This window comes from Xiphophorus couchianus, chromosome 24 (genome assembly GCF_001444195.1).
Source record: "Xiphophorus couchianus chromosome 24, X_couchianus-1.0, whole genome shotgun sequence".
Lineage (NCBI taxonomy): Eukaryota > Metazoa > Chordata > Actinopteri > Cyprinodontiformes > Poeciliidae > Xiphophorus > Xiphophorus couchianus.
The window spans coordinates 20274708-20288820 of NC_040251.1; the positions used below are offsets into that span (position 1 = coordinate 20274708).

Consider the following 14113-nt stretch of genomic DNA (forward strand, 5'->3'; position numbering starts at 1 on the left):
CGCTCTCTCTCAGGCCAGGCGCGCTCCCAACGCGTCGTGGTCCCACTATATCCGTTGACAGAAGATTGTTGATCGCCTCCGCTGTGATGACTTTGGACCTGTTTGCAGACACCGGTCCCACTGTGAATCCACGTCTCCTTAGGTCCAGCGCAGCCTCCTCCGCGCTGCTGTAGATGACCACGCCGGAGTCAAAGTGCACACGCATTTTGGCCATCGGGGTTTGGAACCGGATAGCGTTTTCTTTAAGTGCTTTCTTAACCGGAGCATACTCTCTCCTCTTCAGTTGTATGTTTTCAGCATAATTGTGGTCGAAGAATATGCGTTTTTCTTGTATATATATAGGCTTCTTCCACACCGCGCGGAGAATTTGTTCTTTAACGTTAAATTTCAGGAAGCGCACCACCGTGGACCGAGATGGAGCCCCCACTGGAGGCTGCGCACCCAGCGCTCTGTGGGCTCTCTCTATCCCCAGATTCTTCTCACTGCCCAGATCCAAACTGTCCCCGAGTTCAGTTCTAAGCATGTTTTCCACATACCTCTGCATTGAGGTACCTTCTGCAATTTCAGGGATGCCATATACCCGCAAATTATTCCGGCGTGAGCGTCCTTCCAAATCCTTGATCTTCTCCCGAAGTAATTTCTGGTCATTTAGCAGCTGGACAATAGCATCACTCCAATGTCCCACCTCTCTTTCTCTGCCATGCTCTTCTCCATTTCTCCAAGATGCTTACCCATCTCCTCGGTCTTGTTGATAGCGGCGCTAACAAGTTGATTTATTTCGTTTGTCAGCTCGTTCAATAGGACTTTAATTTCCTCCTTTAAGCTCATTCTCAATTGCGCTAACTCCTTCTTCATTTCTGATTTGAGGTCCTGCATGCCCTCCGCCATTACTTCACTCACCACCTTTCTTAGTGAGCTAATTGTAGCAGGCAAGGCCTCATCCGCCATCTTCTCTCCTTCCTCGCCGTGTGTGCTCCGCAGGTTTTGCTTTTGTGTCGCATTTCCGAGTTCCGAGACTGGACTCGTCCTTTCTTGTTTTTATCCCCACTCATTCTTCTTGCGAGAGAGTAACTTTTAACGCGCTAAACCTTGGATTAGGGGGGGTTTATATCTAGCGACGCAGGACCTCTTTTCTATGCTGCCACACTGTTCGCCATGACACCGGAAGTCCCGGCCTAATTATTAAATAAAACCAGCACAACTCAAGAAATAAAAACCGCGCATGATCATCAGTTCTTCAGTCCCATAAATTGAAAACTTACGCAGGTTCTTCTTCTTCTTGTTTTATGGCGGTTGGCAAACAACTTACAGGTGCATTACCGCCACCTTCCAGGTTGGAGTATGGATCACACGCTTATAACCTCCCCATAATACCCGTCCTTCTTAGAAATCTAAAAATACTCTCAAATATTATATCTCCTGACGATTTCTGAAATATTTCTTCTAAATCTAATTTACAATTATTCATCTCATTAACCAACATCTCTCTCTCCCTTACATACTTATTGCATTCTAAAAATACATGCTGTATTGTTTCCATCTCTCCACAATACTCACAACAACCTGTACTGTGTTTATTAATTAACTTAAGAGTACTATTTAACCTTGTGTGCCCAAATCTGATTCTAGAAATAATATCTTCATCCCTTCTATTCCTATTACCTTTTCTATACCCCCCAACTCTTTTTTGAATTTTATAATAAAATCTCCCTTTTTCTCCTCTATCCCACTGTTCTTGCCATTTTCCCTTCATATACTGCTTAACAACACTTTTTATCTCATTTCTACTTATTTTAATATTTAACTCAACAATTTCCTTATTAGAGGCTCTCTTAGCAAAATTATCTGCCAATTCATTTCCTACAATACCAATATGAGCAGGAATCCAAATTAATTTAATCTGAGATCCTTTCGTCTTAATCCTGAAAATTATCTGAACTATATCCTCTATAATATCTTGCCTAACTTCCGATTTCATTCCTTGTATACTAATTAATGCACTACTAGAATCTGAACAAATTACAAACTTTCCTCTTCCTATTCCCTCTATCCATTCTAAGGCTATTAAAATTGCCATTAATTCGCCTGTATACACTGTTAGTTTATCACTAATTCTTTTGTTTTCCATAACATTTAAATCTGGAGCAACAAATGCTATCTGTTGGATAAATTGTATTTTTAGTAATTATCAAATATTCGTTGTATCATGTAGCTTTGTAGTAACATTTAGATAATGTTTAATTATATGCTTTTTCTCTTTTTCCTCTATTCTAAGTAATGTCTCTGTGTGTTGAATAATTATGATTCCTTCCTGTGACCTCTTTGAGAAAGAGAGCAGTGAAGCCTTCATGGAGATAGCGGAGACAACTCTGTCTGCTCTCCTGTGGTACTCGACGCCGTGTCTGGTACTCGACTGGAGCAGAAAGATTTAGAGTGTAGATAACATGTGTCTAATAGTAAATGTCATTAGCGCTGCAACAATGTGATAAATTGTTTTCCCCTCCCTTTGAGAGTTAAAGCGCTCAGTGTAAGAGGGTCCCCTAAAAAGCAATAAAATAGAGGGAGCGGGAGATGTGTTTTCAGAGCGGTTGGAGATTTGTAACTGAAAGCATCTCTCTGTCTGCTCTCCTCGCGAGTACAAAAGAATTTAACTCTCTTGTCTTTCCTGTTTTGTTTAATAGGTATTTAGACCCAACACTATCCCTACTTGATTATTTGACATTTTTGAAGCGTCTGTATATACTTGGATATACTTTGAATATTCTTTACTAATATAATTTTCCACTTCATTCTTTTCCATCTCTCTTCCCTTTTCCAATAATTTTAAGTCAACTTCAGCCTGTTCTAATACCCATGGTGGGATGGCAGGAGAGGCAACTACCAAACTAATTTGAACTTTATCAATCCCAATTTATTTTATTTTATTTAAAATTACCCATCCAAAACTATTTGTATTTCCTTTTCTTTTCTTTTTCCTGACAAGGTTTTAGTGTTAAATATGGAGGATAATTTTTGCTATGACCTTTAATATTCGCCCAATATATTACTGCTATTTGTTCTCTTCTAATCTTCATTGGCATCTCACCCTGTAGAGCCGAGACTGGAGTTGTTTTCATCGCTCCGCAGCATAATCTCTTACCGCAGGTTTTCCTCCTGGAAGGAGCGACATGGAAGAAGCCCCGCCCAGCAGGAAGTGCACGTTCACCGTCCCGATGTTAACAGTGGTTAGTGGGCGGGGTCTGATACGGAGTAGCCGTCCTGTTCACCAATCAGCGGCGAGGACTTAAAAACTCTCCTCCAATAGAGCAGCTCTCCTCCCAGATGTATGGCCTTAGGTCCCGCCCCCTACATGAAAGTACCGAATGGGGGCGGTTCAAGAGGGCGTGGCTTAGTCTCAGTTCGATCCAGTTTGAAAGTGAACCGACCGCTCCAGTCGCAGATTCATCCCCAAAACAACAACAACCCGAACCGAGACCCAGAAAGCCCAGAGATCCGGTCTTAGTCCCCTTGTTCCGGGCCTCCTACCGTGTGAGTATCCATGTCCGTCCCGCCTCAGCCGAACCGGTTCAGGTTAGATTCTGCCTGGAGACGGGCTCTGATTCTCAGCCTGTTTGCGGCTGACAAATGCCGCAAATTGCATTTCTGAGCCTTTTAGCGGATAAAAGGCTGAGAAATGCTTTTAAAATGGCTGCTGCTTCGGTCAGACCGGGGCGACTGTCCCAGGCCTCCAACCTGAGCTCCGTGGTGTTTCCACGCAGGAAACTGTTCACAGTGTGGGGTTGTAAACACGAAACGCCCATTTTTCTCACTACAAATGCCAGGAAGTAGCCGTATCCCCTCCATACGACACTGACCTCTCCGGGAAGTAGACGGAGCCCTCCGTTCAAAATGCGCAGCAGCTGCAGAGTCTTGGTGTTTCCGTTGCAGAACGCGTTAAGTTAAATAAAAACGTTTTTTGTATGAAATTTAAATTAAATATATTTCCCCCGGGTCTGCGGTGCTGGTTTATACCGATTAAAGAGCGTTTCTGTCCGGTTCTCCGGCCCGCGGAGGGGGATGGGCCGCTGCGCAGAGGGCGGGAAATGGTGGCCCATTGTTCTTCATGTTAGCTCGGCCAGGCTAGCCGCTGCGGACAGGAGGAGACTGGGGGAAGGAGCCGGAGGTTCACCCGGTACCGGTACCACAACCCTGTCCCGGAGGAGAACCGGGTCTCTGCAAGCGGAGAACCGGAGAGCTAGGGGGCTTCAAACCGGCTCCAACGCGGAGAAATGGATCCTGTGGCCGGGTTCTTTGTCCCGGAGAGCCGCAGAGAGCCGAGGGAGGCCGTTGAACAGAACCGAGCCTCGGTGGAGCAGAACCGGATGGACCCGGGACTGATGTCCGGAGAGGAGAACCCTGTTTAATTTACATGAAGGATTTATTAATTAAATTATTAGATTAATACTGACATCTTAAAGAAAGTCCTGATCGGTTATTAATTATAACCAAATATCAGTTAAATATTTATCTTTGAAACAGAAATAACTGGAAACAGATCAGATTAAAGGACCTGTCATATTAATCTGCTCAGGTTGGATTAAATAGTTAAATTAGGGTTTTTAGTAAAATAAATAGATCATTTTAATCCAGACAGAACCAGGATCCAACCAGAGGTTACACAGGAAGTCAGGACTAGTTTCAGTGTAACACAGTTATTAAATCTTCCTTCAGGCTTTTTTCCTTTTGCGGTCGCCACAGCGACTCATCCGTCTCCATGTAATCTTTACTTCCTCATCTTCTTTTCTCACTCCAACCACCTTCATGTCTCTTTCACTCCATCCATAAATCTCTGGTTTTCCTCCAAGTCTCTTTCCAGGTTCATCCTCAGCTTCCTCCTACCGATGTCTTCACCGTCTCTCCTCTGTCCAGGTCCAAACTCTCAGTCTGGCTTCTCTGACTTTATCTCCTAAACATCTGAGCTGTTGCTCTGATGTTTCATTTCTGATTTTATCCATCCTTGTTGTTCCTAAACAGAACCTGAACATCTTCATCTCTGCCTCTTCATCACTGCCACTGTCTCTAAACCAAGCAGCATTGCTGTCTCACCACCGTGTTGTTCACCTTTTCTTTCATTCTCACTGATACTCTTTCACACCTGACACTTTTCTCCACTCTGCTTAGACACGTTTCTTCACTTCTTTTCCACTTGCTGTTGTTCTGGACTGTTGACCCAAAGCACTTAAAATCTTTCACCTTTCTTATTTCTGTTTCCTGTAACCTCATGTCTCCACTCGGCTCTCTGGTTATTTATTCTGTCTTGCTACAGCTATTCTTCATTCCTCTCCATTCCAGGTTAAGCCTCCATCTCTCCATATTTTCCTTTGCTCTCACCACAGATCACAATGTCAGCTGCAAACATCACAGCCCTGGAGATTCCTGTCTCACCTCATCATGGATCATAAACTCTCCAGTCTAATCCATTAATAATAAATTAATAATGAGCTAATTATTATTAGCTCTGTAGAATTTACTGTCATCAGATTTGTTCTGCAGGAGAAAATAATGTCAGGTTTATATTAATATGATAATAATTCTATTAATAAATTGTTTTAGAGGCTGAACAGTAATGAAGATGTCTCCATGTTGGACTCATCTCTACTGATGGAGACATCTGATTCTACTAGAGCTGCTCTCCTCTTCCTCCTCCTCTTCCTCAGGCGCCATCATGATGCGTAAAGATGTCAACAAGCCGAAGGGGAAGACGTCGGCCTACGCCTTCTTCGTCCAGACGTGTCGAGAGGAACACCGCAAGAAAAACCCCGAGCAGTCGGTCAACTTCGCCGAGTTCTCCAAGAAATGTTCCGAGAGGTGGAAGGTCAGAGACGCCGGGATGGACAGGGGGACAGACGGGGGGATGGGATGAGAGAGAGGGACAGTTGGACGGAACGGGGGATGATAGGAGGGACATATTCTTTCTGTAGATCTACAGAAACACAGTGCAGCTCCCTCTGACATTGTCTGGACTCCAGAATGTCCAGAGAACATTCTGGACATTCCTGGCGGACCAGACAGTCTGCAGTCTGGTGGACAGAGACGGAGGTCGTCCTCCATCTTTGTGTCCAATGTGAGGACAGTCTAGTTAAAACCTTTATAAACTGTTAGTTCAGATGTTTTCAGGTTCAGTAGGAAGAATCAGTTCCAGGTTCTTGAATCTTGTTGAGGTGACTCACTTTGTGAAAGGTCAAAGGTCACAGAATCAGTCACATGGTTCAACATTATGGGATGATAAAGTCATTCATGAGTTAGAAATAATTTAGATATTGAATTATTAGTTCAGAAATGATTTTTGGTTTTTCATGTAGATGATCTGAGATTAATTTCAGTAAAATAAATCCAGATGTTTTATTCTCCACATGTTGATCCTGCTGGGAGTCAACCAGGTGGTGGCAGCATCATCCTCTGGTCAGTGAGGCGTTCAGGTGTCGTTGTTCTGTAAACTACAGAACCTCATCAGTCGGGTCAGAACCAGGATCAGGTTCTGATGACGTGAACTCCTCCATGTTGGGTCTGAATCAGAGCATCAGCAGCTGATCAGTTTATTCTGATCAGATCAATATTGCTTTAATAACATCAATGTTTATTTTCTGCCTGGTTCCAAGAACCTGCAGCGAGTTTCCTCTTCCTGTTTCCTCTTCCTGTTTTAGTCATTAGATCAATCAGCGACCTGCAGGTCAGACTCTGATCAGGTGATCATGTTCATTGATAAGGATCATTCAGCTGATTGATCAGTTTCTGATCCAGCAGGAAGTAAACATGTCTGACATCACAGGAACCTGTGACCGTATGGAGGAAGAGTGGGGATTTTCCATGCTCGTCCTGAACGCAGCACAGGAGTAATGATGTCAGCAGCTGCTGGTTCACTAAACAAAGTATAGCTGGTGGAAAACACTGAGAAGTCTGGCTCCACTTTTCTAAATGCGATGCTAGTTGTGCTCATTGGGGGGGCTAGCATATCACTGGGGGGGGGGGTCTGACTGCACGGTAACCCTCTTACCCCCAGATATACTATTTCATTTATATAATTATAAGTAATTTCCACTATCAGTAATGTTGTGTCTACCATAGGATTCTGCTGGTCGTTATCTTTCATTACAGCCTCATTGGTGACTGTATGTTGAAGCACTGAGGAGTTACAGTCATTAGCAGTTTGTATATAGATGTTGTCCAAGTGTCACATTTGGAGACTCCAAATAGATGCTCCAAATGGCCACTGGGACAACATCTGTAAAATAAAACATGTCCAAAATGACATTTCTTTTTTGGGCTAGTTTGATCAGTCTTGAAATCCACAAGCAGAAAACTTTATTCTACAGATTTATTATATTTCCTATTCCATACATTCAACACTCAATGTGCATTTATAAGAAATAAAAATGAAAAATCTGGGTGAAGCAAAATTCTTCAATTTCTTTTGTGTTACAAACATAATAGCTACAAACTACTTACAGTTCAAGTATTTTTGACAGCAAAAATAGAAAATGTATCTTGTCATCTTCATGAAGAGACCAAGCTTTTGCATGAACTCCAAATTGTTCAGGATCAGCAGCTGATTTAATTTGGGTTTACCTTCTCAGCTGTTTTTGGTGATTTAAGGCAGCGATCCCCGACCTTCCCTTCGCAATTTTGCTGCAGACCGGGGGTGCGCGCGCAGTACAGTGAACCCTCGTATTTTGCGGGGATTACGTTACATATTATATGCAGAACACAATGCACGATGCAAATCCGTGAAGCAGCGAGACCACGAAATAGCGAGGGTTCACTGTACTCCAGGGGTGTCCAAACTTTTTGCAAAGAGGGCCAGATTTGATCAAGTGAAGATGCCCGGGGGCCAATAGTTTGTTCGGACATTTTTTAACTACAAAAGTTTCACACACTGTTATAAAACAATTTTCATTGTCACAATTATCTTTATTTTTCAAATGACAAAAAAAACAAAAACAAATATAAGCCACTCAGGCAAATGAGAACAACTCTAAAAACCCAAATTCTGCCTTTCTTTCATATCTGGAGAGTCAGATAACATTGAACAAACTGTATGAAATACCTTAAATTTACATGAGTTTAAAAATATCTTTGCCTCAAGAACATTTTAAACAGGAGTTAAAGTAATGCAAAGTTGTCTGTTATTATTAAATCTTAGAACAAGTGAATTTTGCTCGTCATTTACTATATCTACAGGTTCATAACCAAATCTTACTCAAGAGTTTAATAAAGATAAGTGCCATAAATCCAGGTGCATAAATGTTCTTTTGGCTCTTCACTGCTGATAGTGACAGACGTTACCGTTCAAAATACTCAGTTTCATGTCCTCAACTCTCAGTGCCACACTGTTCTCTCTTGAAAGCGGCGGCCCTCACTGTAAACTTGTTTTCTTTGCAGTGGCCATGGCAGAAATGAGCGGAGAGCGGTTCGCTGCACGGAGGCAGAGACTGATAGTATTAAAGTGGTGCTGCCACCATTTGGTGAAAGGAGGAATTACAGTTTCAAGTTTTATGATTTATTTATTCTGTTTCACAGTGCAGGCGGGCCATAAATAATACATTATAAAACCCAAGCTGCGGGCCGTATGAAATCTGACCGCGGGCCGTGATTGGCCCTCGGGCCGGACTTTGGACATGCCTGCTGTACTCCGATGTTGTTTTGACGTAACTGGTAAAATCCGGTTTGGATTTTCAAAATAAAAGATCCGGAAGTAGTTCATTATTTCTTGCGCGGCCAGGTACCAATTGGTGGCCCGGCGGTTGGGGACCACTGATTTAAGGGGTTAAGAACAAGATTTTTCTTAAGGCTGATGATGCACAATTTTCAACAACCTCAGACTTATAACTGAGTTAGCCTCTGTTAGCATGTCGACTCTTCATCTGTAGCCAGCAACATGGACAAACAAAGTTTGATACATTTGGTGATAAACAGCGATGTTTGCAAGTGAATGACAGGAATACATGGATTTTAATTTGTGCAGAAACACAAAACCCTGTGTTACTCTGCTGAGTTTGATCTTTAAAGAAATCTGTTAAACTGCTGTGATGTTACGGGCGTGCCGTGGTGGCGTAGCGGTTAGCGCGACCCATATTTGGAGGCCTTGAGTCCTTGACGCGGCCGTCGCGGGTTCGACTCCCGGACCCGACAATATTTGCCGCATGTCTTCCTCCCTCTCCTTCCCTGTTTCCTGTCAGCCTGCTGTCATATAAGGGGCACTAGAGCCACAAAATACCCCTGGAGGGGTAAAAAAAAACAAAAAAAAAACTGCTGTGATGTTACAATAGAAAAACTTGGATGTTGTCTTGATATGTTTAAATTTATATAATGAAAAATAAATGTTAAATAATAAAAATAGTAATTATTATTAAAAAGCTATACACGCAAAATTACCAAAAACGGGTACCATTGAGTATCGACCCGATTCCCAGATACTGGATATCGGCAGGGCCGGCCCAAGCCTCCATGGGGCCCTGAGCCAAATGTGGTTTTGGGGCCCTCTAGTTCCAACAGTGTGGACCGGCTGCAGTCAGCAGTCTGATCATTAGATCATTCACACGCCTGCTATAAACTTATTGCATCTCTAGCTGTGCTGTTCACATTATATACATGTATAATAGATACATTTATTGGCCAACTGGTTTATCGACCAGTTGATTTCTGGGAGCCGATTTCCTCCCAGCTAATATGTGAAGCTGATTTTATCCCCTGATCTGATCAGCAAAGGTTTATAAATCATCTCTGTCCTCTTGTATAATGTATGCATATAGCTCCCATATTTATATATATACACAATATCTATATCTCTTGCTATAACCCCTTATAGTCCATACATACATAGTCTTGTACATCTGTAAATAAATATTTATATCTCGTAGAGCACTTCTGGATAGATGCAAACTACATCTCGTTGCTTGTACTTGTGACAGTGCAATAAAGTTGAATTTTATTCTATTCTGCTCTGCAGTGAGACGTTTAACTGACAGACCGACCCACCAGGTCTGAACGTTTACAGCTAACAATATTCACCCCATTGTTACCAACTCAGTGACTTTCTTGCTACATTTAGCAACATTTCAGACAAAAAAAATTCATATCAGCCAAAATCTAAATCAGCAGGTCAGGCTTTTAAAGATCGGTAACCAGGGATCGGCCAGAAAACTGCAATCGGTGCAGCTCTACACATATTCATGACATTCTTTGATTAAATTCATTTCTCTTAAGCGTTACTCCAACAGCTAAAATGTAATTTATACCAGGTGAGTCTTTCTCCCCTGAGAATGTGGACCGGTACCGGTACCGGACTGATTCTGAGCCTTCAAATGATTTTAACAGAAGTTTCTCATAACTTAGAAGTTGATGTAAAAATAATGTTTTTAGCCACTAAATGATTTTGCTCAGCAGCAAACAACATAGAGCAGCTCATCATGTAGCAGCTTGTAGCCTGACGGAAAAACATTTAGCTAACAATGTCAAACATTGACAAGTTTTAATTATTCTTATTAAAAACGGTTTGAAGCCAAAATAGCTCAGAAACATCCAGAGCCACCATGAGAATCAACACATTTAAAGTTTAAACTCTAGCATAAATGTTTACTGCTGAACTGGACCGGTCCAGGTCGCTATCAAGCTAATGTTCTGTTAGCAGCTTTACTAATCTTTTTTAAAAACATTACCAAGGCTCATTAAAACAAACATTTGTCTTGGCTTGTTTTATTCTTCCTCTTTCTTTTCTCCTTTTCTGAAACATAGTTTTGCTAACTTAACTTCTGACCGGAGCTTTGGACCTTTGGATGTTCTGACTGGCAGCTAATGGTACCAGGGAAGAGTGCGGTACCTACCGCGGCCACCAGGGGGTCTCAGGAGCAATTTATTTGTTTTTTCTTTTTATCCATAAAATAAAGATTTCTACATACATTATCAAATATATATTATTGTAAAACAAATCAGTTCATAGTGAAATTGTGTGTTTTTTATATTATAATGACATTAAATTATTACTAAAACATTTTTTAAAATCAGCTCCACTGAGGGGGCCCCTTGGTGGCCCTGGGGCCCTAAGCTGCTGCTTAATTTGCTTGTGCCTTGGGCCGGCCCTGGATACCGAATTGGTCTGGTTCCATCCTACAGGAACCAGATATTTATTAATATTAATATTAATGAGATGTTGATTCCATCAGAGGAACTGAAGCTGATCAGTCCTCATTAATTAATTATAGGTAATAATCAATCTGCTGTTGGACTCAGGATCAGTGATGATAGAAAGATGATCTGGACCACCATCCCGTCCAGAACCATCATGTTCCTCCTGACATGGTGCATTCATGGACATCTGGACTCTTCTGTTCCAGTCTCAGTTCCTCCCAGTGAGTCTGGGATTAAAACAGCTGATGGAGATCTGACCTCAGAGACAGGAAGCATCTAGAGACAGATAACTTCCTGTTGGTGTCCTGCCAGGTCCTCTGTCCTCCAGTTGGTCCCACCTTGTTCTCTCGTCCAGGCGCTGTCCCCCGGTGAGAAGAAGCGTTTTGAGGACATGGCGAAGGCCGACAAGGTCCGCTACAACCGGGAGATGAGGGACTACGTCCCGCCCAAAGGCTTCGGCAAGAGAGGCCGCAAGAGGAAAGACCCCAACGCCCCCAAGAGGCCGCCGTGAGTATCTGCAGGGAGACCTGCTGGTTCTGTTGGTCCAATAGCAGAGGACTGGACCAGAACCTCAGATTCACTGCTGGAGGAGACCAGACCTCCTGGTGGTTGGTTCTTGTTCTGGTTGGGTCTCTCTAATTGGACCTCTCCCTCTGGTCCTGGTCCTGGTTCCCCTCTAACCCCCCTCTGTCCCATCAGGTCGGCGTTCTTCGTGTTCTGCAGCGAGTACCGGCCCAGTGTGAAGCAGCAGTACCCGGGTCTGTCCATCGGCGACTGCGCCAAGAAACTGGGAGAGATGTGGAGCAAACTGGGCCAGACTGAGAAGCTGCCGTACGAGGAGAAGGCCCAGAAGCTGAGGGAGAAGTACGACCGGGTGAGGACCGGACCGGAACCAGAACCAGGGGGAACCCTGACCTCTAACCTCTACCCTCTGCCTGCAGGACATGGTGGCGTACCGCGGTGGGGGAACCTTCGCCAGGAACCCGGACTCTTCAGCTCAGGGCGGCGAGGAAGAGGAGGATGAGGAGGGAGAGGAAGACGATGAAGATGAGGAAGACGACGAGTAGAGAGACTGAGGAGGACGGGGTGTGTTTCAGAGACCGGACCGGTACCGGGCCAGAGACCGGTCCAATCAGACAGACGAGTTCAGGTGACAGAACACCGTCTGGTTCAGAGACCGGACCGGTACCAGTCGGGTCCTATTAGACCGTACGGACTGGTTCTGATGGAGGACAGCTCGATCGGGTCCAGAACCTCTGTTCTGTTCCCGACCCATTGGTCTGACTGGATCTGGTTCTGAGCCAGCTGGGTTTATCCCTCAGGTGTTGATGATCCAGATCAGTTCTGGTTCTGGTTCTGTGACCCGTCTCAGATCCAGATGTCCAGCAGTACCATTTCTCCTCCAGCAGGCGGCGCCTTGCATCATCAGAACCGGGTCAGTCTGAATGACTCCTGTGGGTCCGGTATGGGTGTTGCCATGGTATCTGACCAATCAGTGGCCTCAGAAAGCCCAACATGGTTCTGCTTCACCAGAACCGGGCCGCTGTAAACCAGGAACCAGAACCAAATGGTTGATCAACATGGTTAGAACCTTTTGTGCGACCCGGTTCCATGGGGTCAGGATGACCTGTTGACTAGCTGACCCAGTTACCATGGTAACCAGCGGCTCCTCCCAGCTTCCCTCTGTAATTCTGAGGTCTGTGTGACCTCTGACCTCTAGCAGAACCACAGCCTGATCTGATCCAGATCGGTTCTGGTCATGAACTCAGGTCTGGTTCCTGTTAGACACACGGAGCGGCTCAGAGTCCTGACCCGGGTCAGAACCAGGGTCCAGTTAGATACATGGTTCTGTACCTGGACTGATCTTCATCCAGAGGATCCAGAACTTCACTGAGTCACTGATGGAGATCAGAGCTGCTGGAGGAGCTACTAGGTAGGAGCTACTAACTAGTAGCTGCAGCTGCTCTGGCTGCCAGGCACCGGTGGATCCCCTGGTGGATCCCTGCCTGGAGCTCAGGGAGCCCAGGAATAGACACAACTACAGGATGAGAATTGAACCAGGCTCCAGAACCTCAGAGGGTTCTGGTTCATGGTTTCTTCTCTGGATTATAAGACGAACTCTGACCCACCATCACTGAGTTCTGACTGGAGTTCTGACCCGGTTCCAGCCGACCCGCTGAGATCCACTGAGTTTAAACCTTCTGACTCGTCTGACTCTGAAACACACACCGGGTCCTCAGAGCGTTACTGCGTGTGTGAGAACTGTGTGTGTGTGTTAAACTGTCCAACAGTAGCCCCTCCCCCCTCACTGTTACCATGGTTACCCCCCCCCCCCCCCCTCCGTGTTTTTCTTTCTGTCAGTAGAAACTGCAGCTTTTATAATAAAACTACCAACTGCTGCTGCGTCTGACTCACTTCCTGGTCACATGACCACACCGACCAATCAGGTTGCTCCATGGGAAACTGCTGCTACCAGAACCGTTTTGGGCCGCCCAGTGGTTCTGGTCCAGAGAAGAAGCTCCAGAACATCAGAGGGTTCCGGTTTATGGTTTCTTCTTTACGGATCAGAACCAGAACCTTGCTCCATCAACCCGGGTCTGCTCAGTCTCTGGTTCTGGAGCGTAACAGACCTCCTGTATGGATCAGAATCTTAGAGAATCGGAGGTCCAGAAGCTCTGAGTGGTCCGACCCTCAGGTGGAGAACCAGAACCAGGCCAACAGCTCTGGGAAGACCAGAACTGGTCAGAACCATCTGAGGTTCTGAAGCGATTCTACAGATGTTTTACTCAGATGGAGAGAAAAACTTCTGACAGGTCCAGATCCATCCAGGGTTACTGAAGAGGACGGGTTCTAGGAACCGGACCAGAACCAGGTGGTACCAGGTAATAATGGGCGATACCAGCAGGTCCTATCAAACCACGGCACGCCTTTGGGCGTGCCGTGGTGGCGT

General features: G+C 44.6%; 1 protein-coding gene across 1 annotated transcript; it reads left to right on the forward strand.

The window, feature by feature from the left end:
* Positions 1 to 3369: 3369 nt before the first annotated feature.
* hmgb2b (high mobility group box 2b) lies at positions 3370 to 13562 on the forward strand. The gene is made up of 5 exons (XM_028010760.1): positions 3370 to 3528; positions 5697 to 5854; positions 11519 to 11670; positions 11863 to 12037; positions 12105 to 13562. The coding sequence occupies exons 2-5, from the start codon at positions 5705 to 5707 to the stop codon at positions 12228 to 12230; spliced, it is 603 nt and encodes a 200-aa protein (XP_027866561.1). The 5' UTR covers positions 3370 to 3528; positions 5697 to 5704; the 3' UTR covers positions 12231 to 13562.
* The last annotated feature ends 551 nt before the right edge of the window (positions 13563 to 14113 follow it).

Coding starts and splice junctions, on each gene's coding strand:
- hmgb2b (XM_028010760.1), top strand. CDS start 5,705: ATGATGCGTAAAGATGTCAACAAGCCGAAGGGGAAGACGTCGGCCTAC. Junction 11,671..11,862: donor AACGCCCCCAAGAGGCCGCC/GTGAGTATCTGC, acceptor CTGTCCCATCAG/GTCGGCGTTCTTCGTGTTCT. Junction 12,038..12,104: donor TGAGGGAGAAGTACGACCGG/GTGAGGACCGGA, acceptor CTCTGCCTGCAG/GACATGGTGGCGTACCGCGG.